Genomic DNA, 24737 nt, shown 5'->3' on the forward strand with positions numbered 1-24737 from the left:
CCTAGTTCATAAAGCTTCTGTCAGCATTCCACACACATTCCAGTTAGGTTGGAAAAGACCTCTGAGGTCGTCAAGTCCAACATTTGACCAAACACCATCCTGGCAACTGGACATTGAGTACCAGAAACCACCCAGAGGCTTCTTGAGCGCTTTTCTTTTTCTTCATTTTGTTTTTTTGATTTCACGGGGATGAGAGGCCTCTATATGGACAATCTTGTGTCTGGTGCTTGGGAATGTGCTGGGATTGCAAAGATTGCAAAGGAGCACTGGCTGTGTCCTGCCAGAGCTGCTTGGCTGGCTGGGCCTCCCTGGCACTGCATTCCCTGAGCTTTTCCAAAGGGCAGCGTGAAGTCCGGAAGGGGAAAATTCTCATTCTTCCTGTTAGCTCATGGCTCCCGTGGAGATCTTGCCATGCAGAACACTGAATAAAGCCTAAGTGATTTGTGGAAGAGAGCAGGATGTTACTCTGCAATTAGAAGATGGAAATGGTTCACCCTAGTAATTTTTAATAGGTAGCTCATTTCAGCTCTCAGCAAAACTGACTTTTCAGGTGCAGATAGGGAAGCAGTCAATATGTGGGACAGTGAGAATGAGAGATGGGGATTTGATAGCATTGTATTTCCCTGGTGTGTAGGGAACGTGAAAACAAGCCAGCCCTTATTCTGATGTGACATCAGCTGGGCTGACTGGTGGGTGCAGACAAGGTTGGGGTAGGTGAAACACTGATGGTGTTGAACATCTTCACCATTTAGAAGGCAGGTAGGGCAGTAATAATTGAATATGGTCTACTTCTGTTGCTTTCTGTTTTCCTGCATATCTTCTGGAATTTTCTCTGTAACATACTTAAATTGTAAGAAAATGCTCATAGAGAATTCTTAACACTTAGCAGTTGTCTTCAATAATTAGCTCTACATTTATGTAGCATTCACTGTAGTTGAGTATCTTCAAAGCACTGGAGACGCAGGTGGAGGTCTGGTTTGTGTAGACAGGTACTGTAGAAAAAATCTCCAAGACTTATAGAATTAGCAAATCTTATTTCAATTGAAATGTCATAAATTGTGCTTTTGTGTAAAAAACATGAAGTACAACTACTTATCACAGTAATTTTTAGCGAAATTACAGTTATGAAACTGATACTTACCTTGATTTTGGTTTTCTTTTTTCTTCTTATTTTAGGTTCAATTTATGAGCCACTTAAATGTATTAACCTTCCAAAGCCAGAGGGGGAAACTCTGTGGGATAAATTAAATCATTACTATAGAATTGGTAAGTAAATAATGCTTGAACTAACCTTGATGTGAGTTAGAATTGATCTTTGCATGATAAGTAACAGTACTACTTTTTTCCTACTTAAGGATAGTTTCCTAAACTTCTGCTGGAAGTTTGGAAAGTGCAAAGAGGAGGGCTGAGTTACACTTCTTGCTAAAAATCAAAATGTCTGTTGAAAATCCATTTCAGCTGTAAGACTGAAGTTAGAATTATTTTGGATAAAGGGATATCTTAGCTGACCAAATACAGCTGAGGAAAAATTTTAATGGACAAAAGCTTTCTTGTAGTACTTGGAACAGTCTGGCTGGTGATCAGTTAGAAGTTCTTTTTTGTTATTAATGGTGCTGAATTGTATTTTTGTGCTGAAATTTTATTTGTTAGCTAAATTCAAGTCAATTGTAGTGTTTTTCATATGATGTTATTTTAAGCAAAAACCATTAAAGAAGCAATGATTTGTTTTGATTGTTTTGGGTTTTAGGAGGTTTGTGTTATAATGAAGTCCTGTCTGTATTCTAAAACCAGGGTTGTTTAATGGCTGTGCAATTGACAGTTTAAAATTTAAGTTTTACTCAGGCAAGGGTACAGAATAATGAACAATTTCCCTATCATTCTAAAAACATGGGATGCAACTCCATTCAAATGGCTTTTTGAGGTGAAATCTGGGTTGTACTTTGTCTATCCATAGATGTGTTGCTTTTTGTAGGTGCATTGCTTTTAGCTTTCTTACAGGAGATGACTGTTCAATTAGCTTTTTTAACACTCGGCAGCAACAAATCTGTGGTGGTGCTTGCTGTTTATCTCAGGCAATTATGTTGCTGCCACAGCAAAAATCTGTTATTAAATTTAAACTTAATTTATTATAATCTATATTGAGTTCTTTAGGTAATATTTTATCAAAGCTTTTGTTCTAGGGTATCAAGACACTGAATATAATGCAAAAACCTTGTAATTTTCTGTAGAATGCTTAGTTTCTAAACAATAAAGAAGCCTTCTTAAAATTAATGCTTGGTAACAATCTGTGGAAAAAACCTGCTTTCCTGTCTTTTGCTCAAGAGATTATTGTTAGAAAAGTCATATTCGAGGGCATTAAGCCCAGTTTCAATCTTGTAGCATTCTGGTTATTATATAACCTTAGGAAAAACAATTTCCAAAATGCAAAATATTGAAGTACAAAAAGAATTAAAATAATATTTAGTATTTTTTTTCTAACTCAGTTTTGGCAACCTGAAAATTCCTGTCTTAGTCTATTTTCGTATCAAGATACAGAATTAAATAATTGTAGGTCTCCTTTCTCCTTACTTACTCCCCTCTGCTTTTATAAATATTGATTCAACCATCTGGCCTAAGTTAAAAATGTATTTTTTATGAATGTAGAGTTCTGGAGAATTTAAGCACTTAACTGATTTAGGGGGCAGTTGACATATTGTAGTCACTTTTTTCTTCTGTTTTCATAGAAAGGAAATTACTGGGTTGCTTTGTAGAAATTCTGTACAAAGTGGTTTGTGCTAGAACACAGTCATAGAAATAGTTTTGAATACTGCTGGGGTTTTGTGGAGAAAGGTATAATTGGCCTGAAAAAACAATGTAGCAAATTTTATGCCTGTTTCTCCTTACCTTTCTTTCCCTTATTTTATCTCGTGCATGCTCTAACAGGTTGTTCACTCCTTGATCTGTTCCTGAAAATCTATTTAGAAACTGGAAGAAATACAAATGTTAAGAAGCTTTTTATTTTTCCTTCTTCCAGTTAAGTCAACGTTGCTGCTCCATCAAAGCCCAACCACAGGTCTGTTCCCTACCAAGACTTTTGGGGATAACCAAAAGGCAAAAGTCCACGACAGCCTTTACTGTGCTGCATGTGCCTGGGCATTGGCCCTTGCTTACAGGTGAATAACTTCTACACTCATGTCTCTGCCAGGTTACATCCCTGCTGTTATTCAGTTCCCTGGGAAAGTTTTAAAAGATGAGGCTTTATCAAAAATAGATTTGTAAACTCATAGAGAATGGTGCATTTCCAAATCTCAGTAAAAATATTATGAAGGTGCTAGGTAAAAAGTGTCACACTACTTTTGGTAACTAAACACGTTGTCATATAATGTAATCAGTACCAGTATTTGTTATAGTGCATGCTACTGAAAATAGAGGTTCTTCTGGCAAATTATAGTCAGGGGATACTTTTAAATCTAGTAGGAGAGTTCAGGGCATTGGCAAGCTTATTGCTGGTACTAAGAATCATTTACTTGCAAGAGACTGGATGTTACAATATCAGGAAGAATTTTTTTCAATTCTTAGGTTTTGAAAGAGGAATTCTTGTGTAAGTTGCCAGACAAAAACCCTCTTACTATTTTTATTATTTTTACTGAGAAAGAATGACTGAGGCTGTAAATATGTAGATATGAGTGAGGGCACCACTGTGCAACAGTGTTAGTTAAATACTTAATATTCCTTAGCATTAATGTCTCCTTTCTTCTTCCCCCCACTAATGCATTTGCAATTTGTTTCACAAGTTATCTCTCTCACCCAGGCGCATTGATGATGACAAGGGAAGGACCCATGAGCTGGAGCATTCTGCCATAAAGTGCATGAGAGGAATTCTCTACTGCTACATGCGCCAGGCCGATAAGGTAAAACTGCGCTGCGGACACGGCACTCACCTCGTTCCAAGGGATTAATTAAACTGGGAAAACAAATCCTAAATACAGATCAAATTCACAGTGGTAGGGTGCCCCAGGTCAGACCAGCTGCTTCGTTGTTGTCAGGTCACAGCATTGTTTCAGGGAGTAGATGTGAGCATTTTGGGGAGGAAAGTGCAGGGTACATTTGAAACTTCTTTGTGTTCGCAGTTATTTGTCCCATTTAAATATTACACTATTAGTAACTCTGGAGAGTTTTATGTCTTTTTAGTGATTAAATGGAAAGATGTAGAACTACTCTCTGTTAAGGCTGGGGAGTTTTCTTTGCACTGTTGTATTGGTTATTATGTTTGCAGTTGTTCTCCATACCTAGGGGATCATTTTGATTGTTTTGCTTGGTTTCTTTAGCAGACATTTTCCAGCAGTATTTTACTTAATGACATAACTTCAGAAGGGCACACATTTCCAAAATGAGTAAGGAAACAGAGCAGTCTACTAATGTTGCAACACAGTTGATTTATTCAGCCCATAATTCTCTTGTGATTATACTATGAATATTCAGGCCTTCTTACCAAAATTTGGTGTGGTGGATACATTTTGCATAGTGGTTATCAGTGGATCTGGAAGTAGTTAAATATGTATATTCCATGTGGTTATTTGAAGTTTTGAGTCAATGACTTCTAACTGTACTGTTAGAAACAGTTTTCATGTAACCCATAGCTTCCCTCACAGCTGAGCACACAAACAGGTCTGCAGGTATGTGGTATCAGTAACAATAATAATAATAAGCAAGTATTGTATTGCCACTTGTACTTATGCTGACATGTATTTTCTGAGGGGTTAGGATCGCTTTTTGTGAGTCTCATATCCTTAAATAATCTTGACTTGAATTGATCTTGTTACATTTGAGCTATTATTTTTCTCTTTGATGTGCAGTTGTTTCTTTTGAGCATGAGGAGTGCCAGATATGAATAATGAGCATTAAATTAACAGAGGTGTCCCATTGCTGGCACACTGCTTGTCTGGTTTTGCCTTGTTTATTACAACTGATTTTCTCTTCATACAGTGTAGTAATAAACAGTTTCTGGTACCTAACAGACGGAAGTCAAGCTGGACTTAATTCTGGGAGACTGTGTGTGGTGTCATGTAAAAGGAAGATATTTTTTAATCATATGAATTATATGTGCCCAAGACATGACCTGAGCAAATGCTGCTGCTTGTAGCAAAAATGCAGATGTTGTATTCTATTGCCAATGAACATATGAGTTTACATGACCTGAAGTATATTTAATGTATTTGTGGAGTAGACTTCACAATATAGTACTTGTTTGCTTGTTCTGAGGCATGTGCTGTGTTTTATTGGTAGAGAAGAAAATCTTATGAAGGTAGCATCGCTGTTAAAAGTACTGTGAAATGTGGATCAGGTTCTGGCAATGATTGTTTGAAAATTTTAAAATTTGTTGGAGAGCAAAGTATGGCTTGAAGACTTATTGAGTTATCTTGGTTTAATTTAATTACCACCTATAAAGTAATTGTTCTGAAAAGACGCTGTTGATTAAAAGGTGTACATGGTGGTCAAATCAAGAACTTTTTTAGTTTGGTAATAATAACAATAGTAATAATAATTTAAATAAGGTATATGGTAAATTTGTGGTTGCCAAACATACTGAAATTGTTGCCTGTTTTATTTTAATGTTTTGCCTGTCATTCACCTTTAGGTTCAGAAATTTAAACAAGACCCCAAACCATCTGCATGTCTGCATTCTGTGTTCAGTGCACACACTGGAGATGAGGTCTTCTCCCATGAGGAGTATGGTCACCTTCAGGTAACACATCCATGTTGATGTAAATCCAAGTTTGGCTGATCTTTTAATAATATTGTCTCCATTCTTCCATAATGCAGCTGTCTCAGTTTGGTTAGATTTGTGTTAGATGTGCTCTATGTGGTAAAACTGAGTTGCCTTTTTCATCTTCTGCTGAAAAGGACAATGTTTTGAAACATAACTAAATCGTATGCTTCGGTCAGAAGGCACTGAAAGAGCTGTGAGATTGTAGAGGTGAATGGTTGGTTGTTTACAAAGTTGCTTCCTTTTGAGACCAACAGATGGCTGTCAATAAATAATCCTGGCAAAAAAATGTTGTAGTCAGTAAAGTGAAAGATTTAGTGTAATCTTACGGTGAATGTTTCCTGATTAATTTTCCATAATTTTGAGCAATTTTCATTGATTTAATGTACACTGACAACAGTTAGGAATTGTTGTTTACTGCTTTGCATAGTGGTTCCTAGTCAGACTCATTGCATAAGTGATTGTTTTATTGTCTCTCATTTTCCAGAGTTTTAATCTTTACTCTTTTTATTTCCCCTTCTCTTTACTTTCAGACCCACCTTTGCTTTCATGACCTTGTTATTTTGCATTCCATAAGTCTGCACACATCTTTTAGCTCAGAAATTGCTAGTGAAATTATTCAGAACTGACACAGTAGGTTGATGATTATTTCATTTCATGGTGACAGTATTACTTAAATAGTTTGTACAGTGAGTATGTTTGATTCAGAAAATGTATATTCTGCGGAAAATGCTTTATGGAGTTATCTTAAGTTAGCATTTGGACTGTGTGAAATTTCCTGAAAAGGCACATGTTTTATCTATAGGAGGAGACAATTTGGGGACCTGGGGAGTGCTATATGACAGTTTAAAGTCTGTTTTTTGTGGCACCTCAACCCTTCTCATAAACATGAATGCCCATTCCCATCTGTCATCTGCATACCTCAAAAATTAGAGGGTTTTCAGCTCTGTGGAGACAACAGTACAGAGTAACTGAGACGGCTCAGTTGGGAAAAATTGAATATATTATGTAGCCTTTAATGCTATATTTGGTGATTTTCAGTTTGTATTAAGACACTGGAGTCAGCTGTCTTTAAATATTTATGGATTTTTATAATCTGGACCTAATTTTTATCTGCTTCAGCGTTCCAGATAAGAATCCACATTTTTTTTTTGTTCTAGGTGGTTTCTTTAAATTTCATATAATGAGATTGTGGTTTTATACCTTATACTGTGATAAACTTAGTTTCTCTATTGAAGTTATACAAATTCTCAAGTATAGGAAAGTTCTATAATAAAAATCAAACCATCAGTTTCCTTTGTTTCCTCAATGAGTTGACATTATGATGCTCATCTGTACAGCTGCTGAAGGTAATTACTGTTAGCAATAAATGCTGTGTATGAGTACAAAAAAAATACAGTTTTTCACATATCTGCTGATATCTGAATGTTGTAATTCTCTTCCTGTCAGCTGATAATGCCAAAAGTCCCACCTGAAGCTGAAGTGATTTGCTTTCTATGTGTGCTGTGCGCTATTTAATATGCTGCTTGCCTTTCTGGTAAGCTACTTGCTAGTGAGATGTCATGTATGTAAACATGAAAATAGCTTGTGACCAAAGTGATCACAAGTGGGGCAAGTCTAAGGAAGAACATTTTCCTAGTGCAGTTTGAAATTGAAAAAGCATAAAGCATCAGAGGTTCTAGAGGACAACGTTTGTTTGTGCTGTCTTTTCCAATTGATTGTTTCCACATCATTAGATCAGGATTTTTGAAGAAACAAAGTGTGTATAGTGGGGCCATCTTTGTTTGTGAATTATACCAAATTTATTTTGTTTTCGTGACTCCAGTAAACATAAAGTCAATTATAGTTTCCTTTCTGTGTTTAATTACTCCAGATCAATGCTGTGTCATTATTTCTCCTCTATTTGGTTGAGATGATCTCTTCGGGGCTGCAGATTATCTACAACACAGATGAGGTACAAATCGATTTCCCATCCTAAAACGTGCTTCAAATTGTGTTTTTTCTGGCTTTTATTTCATTAACAACTGTAAAGTAATTGTTCTGAAAATACGCTGCAGGTATTCTATACGTTGAGTAGAACTCAGAAAAAGTAATGGAATGAATGGATAGTGAAATAATAGCTAAAAAAGTGTTAGATGTGCAAAGAGTAAGTGTAGCATGATATTGAAAGTTTTATAGTTCTCTGCTATTTCTGATAGCTACAATGTCAAGAATTAAAAGGTCTGTTAGGATGATTAACTTCTACTTACACTGTTCTCACTTTTCACATTATTTCAGACTCTCAGTCAGTACATCCTGTCCAGTGAAAATTCAATATAATAAATAATGGGGTTAATTTTTAGGGAAGCTGAATGACTTTCTTCAAACACATATGAGCCTATCGGTGTTAAGAAGTTCTGCTGCATCTTTAATTGAAAATAAAAGAATTTTATATCGTAGTAAGAGATGTTTGTAGAGAGTGATAACTCTTCTGTAAGTAAGATAATAATAGCCTTGGCCTGAGTACAAGTCATGCCAGGACAACCTGCTGGCCTGCTCTAAAATGAGGTTATGTTCTGGAACTGGAATGGAAAACACAGATGTATATACTTTTTTAATTCTTTTTTTCTCCAATTTCCTTAATCTGGATTTGTTTAAATTCACTCTGTTCTATTTTCTAGTTGCTGCTATAAAAAGCTTAAATGTGCTTGCAGTACTACTATAAAAAAAAAAGGGAGATTCATCCAGTAATAGTGACTTTGCATTAATTTTCTAAAACTTATATCTTCAGTAGTCTTATTTTTTAGATAATTAGAAAACTAAATGTTGCAACATGTCTTCTTTTTTTTGTGGATCATATGATAGGTCTATATTATTTCCTCTGAACTGTCTTTATATCTGTGAGGAGGCAATGTATATAATTAAGTATTTAATTAGCTTGATATATAATTTATGTTATCCTCCAGATGTTTGCATTTAATTACAGATTCTGCAGAAAAAGTGCATGTTTATAGACTCTCCAGTCAGTGGATATTCTCCACTTCCTTGCCAGGATGTTTTCCTAGCAACTGTTCCCTGTAAATCTTTGCACTATGGAGATGGATAGATTATTTTTATTTTTTTTTTTACCACGGACCTGCACATTCTGTTGGGCTGTGTGTGGCTTCAGCAACTGTCAGATCCTGCTAACACCGCGTAATGATGAAATGTCCAAGGTTTCCCACACGTCTAGAGGATGTGGTGGTGGGAATGTGGCCATGGGGATATGGTGATGTGGCCATGGGGATGTGGCTGTGGCAGTGTCAGTGTGGCACTCTGCTGCCCAAACCCACAGTTGGGTGTCCCACCCCAGTGTCCCATGGCAGACTGGGTTCAGGCCCTTCCCTCTGAGGAGCAGCACAGTGCAGGGCACTGGCAGATGGGTGCTGTTTGGCAAACTGGCTGTAGGAATGTTTGTGCACAGAGCTCTTGCCTTTAGAGGCAATGCTGCCTCTCCATGGAAGGCATGGCAGCTGTCAGTGAGTTAGCTGCTGCTTTCAACTGTTGGCACTGGAAAAACTAATTCAATTGCAGCTTTGCATCCCTAGCAAAGACAACAGTGTATGACTGTGAGTATATGAATGAGAGCAGCTAGCCACACATTACCCAGCACCATGAATATTTGCAGGCATCCATGCTGGGTTTGTGCTCTTTATTACACATCATCTCCCCATGCTCAACTTTGGATAAAAAAGGCTTAACACACAACCTATAATTTATGTAGTCTGGTTATAGCATTTACATGCCTGTGATATGAATAATTTGTTCTCAGAAGATTTTGGTTTAAAACAAGCTATTTGATGGCTTTTTTTCTGTAAATCTGCTTGGAAACCCTAGTTAGTATCATAAAATGTCTGTAATTGACCATTTTTTTCCTGTGTTCCAAACATCATTACTGGTGAAAAGTAATCAATAAGGTTATATGTTTCTATGTGGTGCTATTTACTTCTTCATATAAATTGCAGTTATTGATAGACATGGGAAAAGCCACACTCTTAATCCCTGAGTGTTCTGGCTTCATTCAGAAAAAGTTCATTTTAATACAACCAAAAACTAAATTACAGGGATGAATATACTGGGCATGGCTGAAGAGTGGGACAGGGTTTTCCTGAAAATTGTAACTATGAAAAGATCTAGTGTGCAGATAACTGTACACCTCATAGTGAAGTTTTAGCAGAGACATTAAATAAAGAGAGACAAGTGTGTCTAGAATTAAAATACTGGTGGTGAACTGGTATTGGCTTAAAGAGTGTATCTGAAATAGTAAATTTTTAAAATTTAAAGAAAAAATGGAGAGAAAAAAGAGGAAACAGAGGTATACAGGCAAATACCTTTCAGTAAAACATTTGGGTATTTTTTATATAGCTCATTGGAAAAAACCTTCACTTGATGGTAGCAAAGTAGATCCTTCTCTGTAGTTCCCCAGTATGTTTGTGTTTATAGCCATTGCATTATTTTCTTTTCCACAGTCCCCCAGAATAATTTGAGTGGGAGGGGATGAAACCGCTGCTTTGGAGATGAACCAATGTAAATCTCGTGTTTGTGGTTAAATTTTCTCTAAACTCCAGTCTGTGGGCACTTTAAAGCAAACTATAAAACTTAAGCTCAGTTTCATTTTTCTAAAGTCAAGCAGCTCCAAATGCCTCTTTCAGCAGTGTAAATGAAGAAAAATTTTCTGCTTAAATAAATCTCCATCTATATTTGAATACATCTGAAATACCTTAAAACATCCTTCAGTACTTTGGTATTCAGTTGAAATGTGTTGGTCCAAGAAGAGATTTTAATTAAAATAAATTGGTTTAGAGTTTTATTTGTGTTTATAAAGGAGTATGTTTGAATCTGCATAAATATGAATTATCTGGAGCTAATTTAATAAAACTTTGGCATATTAATTCTCTTAAAATGAATTAAGAAAAAGTACCAAGATTTCTGTGTTCTAATTTTGTTTTGGTTTCTGATGTTATTAAAATATTTTTTTTTAAAGTTCAAAATATCACCTTTTTGGAGCTCTTCAAATATGTGTCTTGAATATAAAATAAATTTTATCCCTGCCTTTGTTGGAACTTTTGTATAAAATTACATTGGCACCTCAGTTGGGACAGCTCTTAACATACTGTGATTAAGAACTGGTTTTAAAGAGAATATTTGAACTTTGCAACATTATTCTTTGGGTTTAGACAGAAAAGGATGGAAAGAACAGTTACAAGGAATAGCAACTTTCTTTTGGAAGAACCAGAACTGTGCTTTCATTTTCCTTCAGTCACTTTTCTTTCCTATAGGTGTCCTTTATCCAGAATCTTGTGTTTTGTGTGGAGAGAGCCTATCGTGTACCAGATTTTGGTGTCTGGGAAAGAGGCAGCAAATACAACAATGGCAGTCCAGAGCTGCACTCGAGGTAGGTGAGCAATTGTAGCTCTTTTAGTCAAAGCAAGAAAATGAATGAAAAGAATTCATGGGGTGAGCTAAAAATAGTGCATGAAAATACTGTTTGAACTAAATTAAGGTTCTCTAAAGACTGAGGGATGTATTTTGGGAAAATGTGAAGATAATTTCATCATGATATGCATGCTGAAATAACCACATGGATGCTTTAGCTGTGGGAGCATTCAAATTCCAATTATGTGCAGCTGCATGTATATAATTCTGGAACTTGTGTTCAGAACAGCTCAGGATCTTGAGGCATGTGCAGTGGGATTGGAATGGGATTCACAAAACTGGTTAGGAATATCCTGCTTTAAAAAGGTGTTGAATCATGAATTTAGATTTTCTTGTGTCCACCGTGGTGGGAGGAAGATGCTGGACACTGGAGAGCAGCTTGGTCCCAAGCTCTTTTCCAGGTTGTTCTGATGCTGCAAGTTCTGAGCCCTGTCAGGGACAGGGAGCAATGCTGATAGCATTTTAATGCTGGAGTTGTCCTGCTCACCTCAGGATTTTCTCATGTGTTGTCTGCCGTGAAGGACCAAATCTTTAATCTGACAACTTGGTTTTATAGTGGTACTATTATTTTCTCATTTTGTGACTTCTGAGGTTTTATTAATCATAAAAATGGCTGTAGCTTGGATATATTAGGATTTTTAAAATGTCATTGACCATCCTAATTATCAAGGGCTTGCAAAGACTATACGTTTCTTCCAGTCTTCAATATTGCCAAAGAAATCTGTGTTCTCAATTCAGAGTTTATTTATTTATTTATTTTGTCCACATACAGGCATGTATACTTTAGCTTATAGATATAGTAACATGTCTTTGTAGCAAAACTCTTAATTTAGGGGTTTTTTTTCAGGGCTTTTATAGAACCTTTGTATCCATATGAGAACTAAAAAATCCAAGTTGTTACTATACAATCTGTTTTATTATTTTGCTGGTTTTCTTTTTTCCTACTGTGTCTGTAAACTTGTCAAATGCCCAACTACATGAGCAGTCATACAGAGAATCAAATGCTTCTTTCCATATCTCACCTTGTAGAAATGTGCAGGAGAAACACTGAAACTCCAGCGTCTCCTGTTGTTTGCAGCATTCTGGTTATTCAGTATGTGAATTTCCTCCAGAGAAAACTGAGCATCTTTTAAACAGATGGAAATAGGCAGGTTGTTTTGTCTTAATCTAGACTGACATTTATAGGTTGGTTTTTCTAAGAGTAAAGTTTTGTGAGATGGACTGGGCCAATCTAACAGATCATTGAGCTAGCACAAAGAGAAGCACAGAGCTTGGTCCTAATACAAAAAAGTAGACTTTGGTCATCAGAAACAAGTATTGCCCCTATTTATCTTGCTTTGTGTACATGTGGATACTCTGTTTCACTGTAGAAAGGTGGTAGGCAATTTCCCTGGTTCTCACAAATCAGGAAAAATGGAAGGGAAACATGCATCAAAAGACATATTTAGATATTTTTGAGGAAAGCCCTGGGTACACTGAAATATTCTTTATATTTTATGTTCCAATTGTATCTACCAAAGACAGCTATAAAAACCCTTTTGTTTTAAATTGATGAAGCAATTACGAGTATCAGGTTACTCACAAATGATGTGTGAGGGTCTTCTGTGATCATGAACCCCAAAGTGGTCTCTTCAGAGTCAGTGTTAAGGATGGTGTACTTCTGACCCTTAAAGCCTCTGCTGGAAGTCTTCATACAGGCTGTGTTTGCTTTCAGAATGAGTAGGTAAATTTTGTCTTTTATTGTATTCAAAGAAGATACTATACAGTTGGAAGTCTGTGAATAATAGCTGCACATTATGGCCCTTGTTAAAAGATGCAGATATTTTAAGCCTTCAGAGTCTCAGTATTTTCTCTTAGTACAGCTCCAAACACTTCTAATAAATGATAAATAGCAGAGCACTCTGTGGAGCACATCTTCACTGATGTATGCAAATTGATGTCTTTTATTGGTTCAAAGACAAGATTTGTAACAGCTTTTATTGTAGTGTGATCCCTTCCCATCCGCCTGAACTTCACAAAAATTAATTTGTCCTGTAGCTGTTTGATCAAGCTGTTCTGCAGGCATCTGCTGAGTAGCTGTGCAAGGTGCCTCTGACACTTCCCATATGCACTGTGAGAATTAGGAAATTGCCAAAGTGCAGCATCCTCAGATTCCAAATCTGGAACGACAGAGCCTCGGTCTTGCTCTTCTCTGGAGTATATAGCACATTGCTATACTGCTGCCCTTCCTTGTTCTATTTTGGGTTATATAGTTAAAAAGTTATTAGTGATGTAGAAATTTTTTCTTGTTTGCTTATTTTTCACATCCTCTGTGTTGGTTGATGTTCCAGTGTAAATGTACAGCACTCAGATGGAGGCAAGAAATTGAATAGTAGAAGGATTAAGGGTGGATATACTTGAAGGTGTATTTTGGTTTACATTTGCTAAAAATATGCAAATTTTAGTGTTTGCCCTCAGGTATTTGACTGAGGGGATAAGTCCAACAGTTAAAAAGTAATGAGAATTATGAATATTGTTTAACTGCATTTACTAAATCTCTTTTAGCAACCTGGAAGTGGTTTCTCTAGGTAGTCTCATCTTCCCCTGTCCTAAGTGTGGCTCAAGGTCATATGTTACCCATAGCATTATGACTGCAAAGCTGCTCTTGATAATCCTTGACACGTTAAAATAATTGGCAGCTCCAGTAAGATCTAAGGATTGCACCTGGTGAGGTTCAGTGGGGACATTAAGAAGAAACCTTTTCATTTGAAGCACAGAGAAAGAAAGAAAGAACAGGATGTTCAAAACATAAGCTCCATCCTTGGAGGTTAGTGAGAGTTGTCTAGAATAGGCTGTGGTTTACTTAAATTGGTCTTGGTTATGATATCAGGCTTCAAGTGAGGTTTTGTGTTGGGCTAGATGAATTCCATATGTCCCTTCTGGCCAATGACTTAATGATCCTGTGAAATTTTCAGAGGACTGTTTTAAGAGGGTTTGGGTGAGGTTTTGTTTAGGGTCCATCTCCAAGTAAGCACCTTTTTCTCCAGGCAGAGTCCCACAGGTCAGTACAGTCTGTTCATAGTGGCTTAATGAGTGGAGGAAGGAACACATTTATTAAAATGCATTTTGCCATTAGTTCATTCTGTTTAGACACTCCATTTCTTTTGTTACTAAATTGTAGAGTATGGGGAATGTATTTTCTATACAAAGACACAAGCGTAATTACAGAACCTCTTCAGCAATTTGCCCAACAAGAAGGCATTAATCAGTAGGAATGAAGTGAGTGTAAAGTGTGATCACAGTCCTGAAGTGTGCTGTGCTGTGTGATTGTTCGCTCTTGTAAAGACACACTTGATACCAAGGCTGTTCACAGACTTCTTTTTTCTTTTAAAGTGACTTCCTCCTGTCATTTACCCATAAAACTTTTGATAATCTAAGTAGTACTTTTGTGTATGGTGAAGGGAGTGATTGACAATGTTGTGATGGTCACTGGCAATTGTGAGAGTAATGAAGTCTCTGGGGGCTTTCAATGACTAGAGGTAGAAACATGCTGATGAATTACAGTAAATTATTTAATTAGTCTTATTGTAGAATAATGACTGAGTGTGCAAAGACATGATTTCAAGGAAGCAATATATGTTTGCCTTGAATTTCTTTCAAGCAGTATCATCCTATTTTGTAGACAGATTGAGTAGTTTTATGTTATCTGAATACCAATTGAACATTTATTACTTCTCTACCTTTTATCAATAACTTTTTTCTCACTCTGAAAATATGTCATGATGATATTTGGACTGTTACTTGAAAGGGAAATATGAGATTTTAACATGTGATACAGCCTCCAGTGTGAAGATTTATCTGATTTTTATCTTCTGTATATGCAGTTTGATAATAATGCTGAATTCCTCTGAAAAGTTCTGTTCTGAGTCATCGTGCCAATTTATTTGATCAATGGCTAGGTGATAATTAGAATAGAACAATTTTTAGAACAATTACCCTTTTTTTTAGGTATTTGAAACAAAGCCAGAAAAATAATTACATTCCCAGCTCTCCTGAGTTCAGGTTATTTCTTCGTCTCATTCTCCAGCTCTAAAAGCTTTCAGCATCAGAAGGCACCAAACAGAGGCAGCTGCTCAAAGCAGGCTGTGGTTAAGCTGGTCAGCTTTCTCTTGTTGAACAATTAGAACTGGAACCCAGGTGTATTATTTCTGGCAGTGTTTCAGAAAGGAACATGGGAGTTTATAAATGATAAAGTGTGAAATCAGTCTAAAGCATTTCTAATATTAGAACAAACACACGTAAAGTAATACTTAGAAAACCAAAAACCAAATTCTGTAACTGCATTGAATTCTTTTAATGATTTTTAATATTTTCTGTGTAATCATAATTAGACCCCATATTTAAAATATGAATTTGTTAGTAATAATTTGAAATTTCATATTTTACATTAATAGATAGTAAAAATAAGCTTATTTAGAGTGAGGTAAAATGTTTGCTTCCATCACAGAGTACTGCATGGAGTATAGAAAAATAAAGATTGAGGCACGGTCCCTGTTTGAAGATTTCTGCCAATTTAATTGTAAATATTTTGGTGGAGGGGCTGGAAGATGAAGTTGTTTGTCAATACAGTCACAACTCCCCTTACATAGAAGTGGGGAATTGTTAGTGCTTATTATCAGAATATTTATTATAACTCAGTGTTTTGTTAATTAATTTTATAAATAAAATAAGCTAAGCTTTGTTTCACTGAATGCTCTGAGTCTGTTTTCCCAGATTGCCTAAGAGAATGTAAAAGGTGTTTATTTAATGAGCTGGACCTCTGGAGTTTCCAGACCCTGCACTTGTCTGAGGGAGCAGAGCAAGGACCTTTCCCTACCTGAGTGTTTACATTTGACAGAACTATTAGAAACCTGGGACTGGTGCCCTTCCTTTGTGAACTGCTGGGAAATAGCTCATATAACATTTTACCTGTAGATGCCCTGTGACCGTAATGTCTGGAATTTTGGAATCAACATGCAAAAAATGGGGTGTTTCATGTGTATGTTAATGCTGTAGTTCCTTACTGCAGTTGAATGGACATAAGTGAAGTTGGTCTATCTATGTGTTCTTTAAAACTGAGAAAAAAAGAGGAGTGAAACTGAAACGAGAAGAATGCTTCTTCATCTCTTTTTTAATACTCACAAGGAAAATAGAGAATGACACTTGTTAAATAAAAATACTTTGTTAAAATGTATATTTTTATTTGTACTGTAGAATTTACATAATGGTTAATAAATTATTTTAATGTAGAATTTGATTTTTAAATTATATAATGATTGGTGATTTTAATTTATAGTGTCTTAAAATGTGGGTGCTAAGTTGAAGTCTTGTTGATGGAATTTCTGGGTCCTGTTTTCTTTGTGATGAAGCGGAATAAAAGCTATGTCACTATATGGGTGGCATCAGGAAATCCTAATGTTGTGAATTCAGATTGATGAATTCTTTTATTATATTTAAAGCTAGAAATCAGTCTTTTAAAGTCTAATGCTTGAAAAGTGGTTTGAAAAATGGTGCTGAAGCAAATCCTCTGTCTCTGCAATGTTAGCAAGACCTCAAAATATATAATGCCAGGTGTCTTACAGCAAGGTGAGAACAGGAGTTCTTTTGCCAGATGGTCTCTGACATTTGAAGACAAATAAAAACGCTGAGTAGTATTTCAGAGAAAAGAAAAAAGCAATCTACCACCAAAACAACCCCAAATCTGCTGTATCATCATTTTATTAACATAAAGGTTAAGCACGAAATTCAAATCAAGGAATGATCATGGCACTGAAAGCTGACAAGTGTGTGAAGTTTTAGCCTGGCTTGAATTGTGATACATCTGGGTTTTTGTTTTCTTCTCTCCTCAGCTCTGTGGGACTGGCAAAAGCAGCTTTAGAAGCAATTAATGGTTTCAATCTCTTTGGAAATCAGGTAATAGAAGTGTTTGTTTTCCCACCTTTTTTGTTAGCAATAATGATTTACAGGGTGGATCAGAGGATATTTAGAAGTATCTACCACAGTTTTAGATTTCAGCTTTAAAGAAAGTTAGGTTGCAAAGTGATTGCTGCTGTTTCAGGTACAGAATTTATCTGATAAAATCATTAGTGTTCTTTACTATCAAGAAACACTTGGGATTTTTCTTTAGAAAAATTCAAAAGTGATTTCAGCTTAGTCTGAAAAAGAATTTTGTTGCCAAAATGTTTTTTTTCCTTCAGAACTGTATCTGTTGCTGATACTAGAATATACCTCCACCTTCGAGCATTACCTTCCTTTTGTCTACTTCCTTCATGTGGCCTTTGATCAAGACTTTAAACAAGCTGCTTTTATATAATCCCACATTTTTACCTGTTTTTAATTTCTGTGTGTTGCACAGCCATAAAGTCTTTTCTCATCCTTTCATGTGGCTTGGATCAATTAGGAAAGCAAGCTTTTTGTGAGACTTTTATATTTGCTGTGTATTCCCCTTCAGAGTGCATGTTTCTTTTTGGTGCTGTACCTACAGTAGTCTGTAGCTAAAATAAAATAATACTCTTTCAAATTAATGGTTTAGAAAATGTATATATGGAAGAGATATGCCATACATTTTAAAAGCTGATGTCAAATGTTCAGAACTAGGAGGCAGTAAGGATCTTCAATAATGATCAGACATCGTACATGCACTGTTATTCTTTCGAAAATGACATTTATCTATAATCTTTCACTTCCCAACAGTTTCAAGCACCAGTAAATGCAGCCGTGGAGGGTTTTTTTCTTTTATTTTTTTTTTTAATTCTGAACTGGATGAATAAACTGCTGAAGCAAGACAAGACCAGTTTTAATGCTTTGAGGGTTTATTTCCGAGATGTGTAGTTGGCATTAACAGAACCCATTTTGACCTTCAGTCTATGCAGAGTTTGTCTTTGTGCTTAGCTCTAGCTGTGTTCCAGTGGCTTTGAGAAATCCCCTTGAGCCCCTCAAGAGACTTGTTTGCACCTGCAGCTGCACAGGTAGAACCTGCAGGAATCACTGCTGGGGGACCACTGCTCACAGCAAGAGGAACACGTTAAAGGCTGACCTGGGCAGAGCTGTTTGTGTGTGAGCTGCATGCCCTCTATTGGGTTGAGCAAAACCAGTTTTAATTATTTTTTTTTTTTATAAATCAAGTCTCTGTATGGTGTTTTTCTCCAGAAGTTTACTGTCTTTAGAGAAGTGAGAAATAGTTCATTTGTCAAACAAGGTGCTTGTGGGTTTATGCAATGCAAATAAGCCTGCTCCTGAATCCCCAGAGAATCCTTCCCTGCAGCACAGACTTGGAAACTGCATGTGTAGGGAGGTTGTGTTCAGAGTTTGTAGATGAGTTTAGAGATTTGTGAATAATCAGAATCTGGATTAAGAGGAAAGTTAACAAATCATCAAAGCCAGTGTGATTGTGTACATTCTTATTACAGCATTAGTCAGTGTATATCTTGCTGAATGACTGCAAAAACAGATTATTTTCCATGAGGACAATGGAAAAAATTATTTAGGGTTTTGTTTACTGTTGTAAAACAAAAGCTGAGTATTTTTATGATTAACTATATATAATTAAAGTGCAGTTAAAGAGTAAGAATGAAATCCTTTGGAAAGGCATTTCAGTGGATGATAGTACTGGCACACAAAGAAATGTGGTGAGGTATTTGTGTAGAAACATGACTGGAAATTGAAGTTTTTAATGATTACAATGGTGGGCTCTGGAACAGTCTTCCTAGAAAAGTGGTATACCAAAGAAATTGACTGCTGCTGAGGTGAAATTTGGTGGATTTATGAAAATTTCTGGGATTTATGACCATAGTGGGATGAATTCACATTGACTGTGTCTTCCAGTGGGGGAGTGATCCTGAGATTCGTTATCAGTTGCAGCATATATGAAGATACCTGTTCATTAAAAAACCTAAATTTGCAAGAAGTTGCCTACTGGTAATAGTTCTAAATGCTATTGATTCTGTTTAAACTCTATCTCAGCCAGGATAATTTTTTTTTAGTGTTTCAGGAAGCATCAAGAAGTTGACGGAGAAATACAGTGTAAAATTAATGATTTTATTAGGAAGTAGATTTTTCTAAGAAATAGATGTTGATTATGCAGACCTTACAATAACTGAAAAGCAGAGCATTTTTATTTGCTATGAAAGTCCTTTTCCAAAGTAGTACCTGTGCTGAATATCCAATTGTTTGTGCTCTGACTTTTAATGAAATATTCAGCATCACTGTTTAGAACATTTCTTGTATTCACAGGGAAGAACAACTACTCTTTTTTGTTTGTCCTTAATACAGGACTCATTTTCCAAGAATTAATAGAAGAGTTAATAGCTTGAATGAATCATATAATTACTAATCAGTGATAAAGCCATCTAATTCTGGCTATACTTGAATATATTTAAAAATCAAAATATTTTCAACTTGATGTTGTGGTGTGTTTTCTGATTAAAATTTCCAGCTTCGGAGCAATGACAACATAAATTAAATACAGATCCAGTGAGTTTCAGCGGGATGCACCAGCCTTCTTACCTTTGCCTTAAACAAATGCAACATTGTGTTCACAGGGCTGCTCTTGGTCTGTCATATTTGTGGATTTTGATGCCCATAACCGGAACAGACAGACCCTGTGCTCCTTGCTGCCCCGGGAGTCAAGGTCTCATGTAAGTTATTAAAAAGAATTCAGCTCAACAGTGTGTGGAGAAAACAAGTGGATATGAATTCTTAGCTGTATGATGGACCTTCTGATCTGCTTGATAAAGGGGAAATTTGCTTGGAAGGTGTTAAATTTTTGCTTTTTTAGTGTCACTGGGATGTAGTTGTTTTTCTGAACAGGAGTTGCAATGGTACTCTTTATTTTTTTTAATACTTAGATTAAAATGGTAACCTCTTGGTAGCTTTCTAGACAATTTTAAAATAACATTTAAAATAACTTAAGTGAGATTTTCAGCCTTGGGGTTTTGTTTTTCTTTTGGCCTAGTTTCCACTATGTATTGTGTCTGCACTTTTGAAACCTTTTGTTTTAGCTTTAATTCTTTCTTTTGTCTAGGAAAAAGGCCTTTAAGGTTGGCTTATCATAAATTGCTGAATATGAACAATTTCTTGTTGTTTTAAGCTACCATTACAAATGTATTTTCTTAGTGAGTAAATCTAAGTGACATAAGCGTAGATTAGTTATAAAAACATCTATTTCAGTGCTAGCATCAAAGGTAAATTTGGTGTTAGAAAATCAGTAATTTCAAATGAGTGATAATAGGGTTTTGCTTTTTTATTCATTCTGGAATATAATAGCAGTTTTGTTCATAAAACAGGCTATTAATCTTAAACATTAATAGTTTACTTATTGTCTAGAAGAATTATGGCAGAGTTGTGGTGCTGGATAATTAAAATAAAAGGCACTGTCAGCTACTTTTTTTATAGTCAAGTGGTCTTTTAGAACTCTTGCTGTTTGTTATTTGCTGCAGACTTGAAATATTCCAACAGGAGCTGATTTTATAATTTATCCCGTAGAAATCTTCATGCTCTTTTCTTCCTTTTATGGGTTCATGTTAGTCATATTGGTAGAAATTTTAAATGGTTAAATATCTTGACTATATCAGCAGAAAAGGATACTTTTTTTTACCTGTAAAGGTGATGCACTATTTAGAAATTATTCTTGTATTTTTAATTCATAAGAGATCCACATGGTTCCTGACAAGGTTGCTCATATTTTTTCCTGGAATAATCCCCTTATCTTCTTAACTGTAAATCAGATAGGTTTGTTTGTTCCAGCACCCTAAGAATATTTCTGAAAAAGTTATTCAGAAATGATGATTTAATCATAGGTTAATGCTTCTCAGCACTGCACCTTTATGAAATATATGTGTTTCTTTTCGAGCACATGACACCCAAATGTTTGTGTTTACTCCAGGAATAATCTGGAGAATGCATTTAAAAAACAAACAAACAAAAAATCCCAAAACAAAAATTTTTAGAATGTTTTCAATTGTGCCTGCACATTATCAGCTGTTAAACAGGTGACATCCTGAGATAAATGAGTTATCTTCTAAATTGTATATCTACACATTTGGTTTGTAGTTTATCCTGGCATTTGCTAAGAAGTTTTATTTTGCACACTATTTTCTGATATTAGCACTATGATTTTGATAAGATAATGTTCCAAATGTGTATTTCACTTAATAAGTTAAACAGTCTTTGTGCATCAAATGATTGTCAGGGATCTAATTAAATTTATAATGTCCTATTTCTCCCTCTCCTACAGAATACTGATGCAGCTCTTCTGCCCTGCCTTAGTTACCCTGGATTTGCTTTGGATGATGAGGTCCTGTTTGGTCAAACACTGGATAAAATTCTTAGGAAGTTGAAAGGCAAATATGGGTTTAAGAGGTTTCTGAGGGACGGGTACAGAACAGCGCTGGAGGACAGAACGCGGCGTTATTATAAACCAGCAGAAATCAAGGTAAAATCCTGCCCCACCCCTGACACCCTCCAGGTACTGCAGGTGGAATTGAACAGGGGTTCCTAAGGGCTTCAAGGCAAGGAGATGCCTTCTGTAATTTGCATGTGCAGTTTTCAGGGATTGCTAAATCAGCATTGAGTCATTGGCTTGTTTTGTAATGAATGTGCTTTCATTTACATTTAGGGTACAGTTGATTTCACATAACAAATAAGGAAATTATTTATCATTTCGTTTAATTTCACAGCTGACTACAGTCTGAGTGTGTGGAAAATAATTTTGCCTTTGATCACAGTATTTATCTGCTAAGGTTATCTAAATGAAAATTTATTTCTTTTTTCTCCCATTGTTTCTCTGTGAAAAATAAAAAGTCGGTTATTTAAATACTCTGCTTGAGAAGGGGCCACAGCAGATGTAAAGGCACAAGTTAAAGTGCCCATAGAATTAAGAAGTGATACTAAGTGTACTAACATATTTTTGCATTCATGTTTGTCTTTTGTTGCTTAGAAATTGCTCTACAGGATTATTCAGATATATTCCTTAGATGAAAATGATAAAATGTCTGATGAATTTTTCTTCTTTGCAGCTTTTTGATGGCATTGAGTGTGAATTCCCTCTGTTTTTTATTTTTATGATAATTGATGGTAAGTATAGCTTTACATTCGTGTTCCTTAAAGGCATAGAAGAAATGAGCTTTTAGAGGAAAGATACAAAATTATTTTCCTATGCTGCCAGAATAAACCATAATGCAGTGACACTAAATATCTCATTGCGAGTTCTGCCTCCTGGGTTACAAAAGATCCCAACCTGCTATATTTCAGCATTTCTAATGGGAACTGTTTTTAGTATATAACTCAAAAAGGATTTGTTAAGAGCTTCAATCTGTGGCATTGTCCTGCATTGCCTTTTAAGCTTGAAAAACTTCCAGATGCATCAGAACTTTGCAGCAGCATGGGAAAGAAAAGGAACGGAGAACATGCTGCCACAATCAATGGTGCACCAGGGCTTCTCAAGTTGAGCATTGTGTGGCAATTGAATCAGAATTCAGAAGAGAAGAAAGGGAACCAGGAAAGGTTTTGTTTCCTCATGGCCATGATTGAATAATAAAACAAAATATAATTATCAAAACAAGAACAACAAAAACAATGCTACCTCTGCCTTGACTTGAGGAGACACACCCAAGAAGTTCAAGGGGCGATACCAGGATGGAAACTAGAATTTGCATAGAGCAGAAATCTGAATAAGAACATGACTGGGGTTACAACTGTCAAAAAGATTTTTAAATGGATTAAAATCTGTCCATCTTTCTCCTGTAGCACGTTGAATAGTTTTCAGATAAAGACAGGGGCACAGAAATCTGCCATCAGCCTGACTCCTCTGCGGCCACCCACAGATTAAAACATTGTGTTTGAAGATATAATAAGGTTTCACAATTGATATTTCTAAAGAAATGTTTGACATTTTTCAAAGATTGAGGCCCAAAACTGAGGAGAAAGGCGCTGACATTTAATGCTGCCCACTTGCAGTTTTGAGAACAAAAAGCTAGTCACCCTCAATTGAGGTTAACAAAAGAATAGTAAAAGCATTTTACACTTCTTGTTAAGAAAAAACCCTAAAAAATACGTACTTTGCATGTACTGTCCTTGTCCTTTTTGCCTGGACCACACTTGCAGGAAATAGAACAATTCTATTAGTAGATTTTGTGCAAATATCTCCAGATCCACAAGCTTCCTTGATGCAAAATCTGAAGTGTATAGACAGCAATGGCCAAAAGACAATGACATGAGAGGAGCAGAGATTGCTCCTATGTCATGAGTATCCTTGAGTGTTTTGAAATGTTCAGTGTGCCACTTGAAAAACACCTTTTTGTGTGCAGACACTGATTGCATTTGTGTCTCTTGGCAACTGTATATATTCCTGTCTATATATTCAGAAATATTTGAAAATGTAATGAACAGTACTTGCCAAGCTTTGGGTTTGGATGGAGTGTTGAAGAGCCATGGAAGGAAAAAAAAATTGGTGATTGAAAAAGAGAATATTAGTAGAAGATTTATAATGCAAAGTTTTTATCTAGCTCATTCCCCTTTGAATGTTAAAAAATATTCTACTTTTAACATCACCTTGCTTGTTAAATAGATCCATTTTTTCTTTGATGAACAGAAATGGGTTTTGTGTTGTTAATACATATTTTCATTTAAGAACTTTCCATGAAATGAACATTAATCATGCTAGATTCATCTTGGGAAGTTCTGCTAAAACAACTTTGAAGGGACTGGTAGTCCCAAATATAGCAGTGTCTCCCCAAAAGCAGCATCAGGGAGTTGACTGCTGTAACCTACAGCTCAGTCTTCTCCTTTTCATGAGCTATTTAGTGTGTAGGCACTTAATATTTTGTTTTGGAAAGTAAACAGTAGATTTTTTTTTTTTTTATTCCTCTTTTATGAACTTTGAAGTCATGGAAAAATTATTTCTTCCATTAAATCAATTATTGCTTGGTTATTTTTAGGTGTTTTTAGAGGAAATCCTGCACAAGTAAAGGAATATCAGGATCTTCTGGAGCCTTTGCTTCAACATACACCTGAAGGTATTATCTGGAAATTGTTCTTCTGAAACAATTGTAGCTTTTTGTTGACCTGAAATTATAAAAATGCTGGCTTTCCTATTAATGTATATTGTGGGCAGAGCAAATGAGAAGTAAGAACATCAATATGTTTCCTAATAGCAAAATACTAATTCTAAAATAACCTCTTTTATGTAGATATATTGCATCATAAAGTGTGATAATAAAAGTAACATTTTTCTGGAAAAATGCTACTGATACTAAAGATTTACACTGTGCCCACTCCTTCCTCCACATCTTCACCTCTGCTTCATTGTTTACAAAGTTCACTTCTACTTCTCAGGGAAATATTAACTACCAGCAGTCAGAGTGTTTCATTGTCCTACCTGGTGCTCCTTGAGAATTACTCTCATCATTCATTGTCACTTAATTTTGCAAGCTCTAAAAAATAATTTTGTATATGCATATGAAATTGCTTCTAGCTTAGAGCTGGGAAAGTGGCTACATAATAATTTTATTATTTAAATTGG

At 35.7% G+C, this 24737-nt stretch overlaps 1 protein-coding gene across 18 annotated transcripts in view; it reads left to right on the forward strand.

Annotated features, from left to right (window-relative positions):
* The window catches only part of PHKB (phosphorylase kinase regulatory subunit beta), a 69253-nt gene that overhangs the window by 7531 nt on the left and 36985 nt on the right, over positions 1 to 24737 (forward strand). For 16 of the 18 annotated variants that reach the window (XM_086847125.1, XM_086847130.1, XM_086847124.1 and 13 more), the window contains 11 exons: positions 1177 to 1266; positions 3014 to 3152; positions 3791 to 3890; positions 5618 to 5725; positions 7620 to 7700; positions 11044 to 11159; positions 17068 to 17131; positions 19759 to 19854; positions 21453 to 21650; positions 22234 to 22291; positions 24154 to 24231. In XM_086847125.1, the coding sequence (XP_086703251.1) occupies positions 1177 to 1266; positions 3014 to 3152; positions 3791 to 3890; positions 5618 to 5725; positions 7620 to 7700; positions 11044 to 11159; positions 17068 to 17131; positions 19759 to 19854; positions 21453 to 21650; positions 22234 to 22291; positions 24154 to 24231 (1128 nt within the window). Of the gene's footprint in view, positions 1 to 697; positions 760 to 1176; positions 1267 to 3013; positions 3153 to 3790; positions 3891 to 5617; positions 5843 to 7592; positions 7701 to 11043; positions 11160 to 17067; positions 17132 to 19758; positions 19855 to 21452; positions 21651 to 22233; positions 22292 to 24153; positions 24232 to 24737 lie in introns of those variants that run through there. The other 2 variants (XM_086847132.1, XM_086847133.1) reach the window with 2 other exon arrangements.

This window comes from Cyanistes caeruleus, chromosome 12 (genome assembly GCF_971803275.1).
Source record: "Cyanistes caeruleus chromosome 12, bCyaCae1.hap1.1, whole genome shotgun sequence".
In the NCBI taxonomy this organism is placed as follows: Eukaryota; Metazoa; Chordata; class Aves; order Passeriformes; family Paridae; genus Cyanistes; species Cyanistes caeruleus.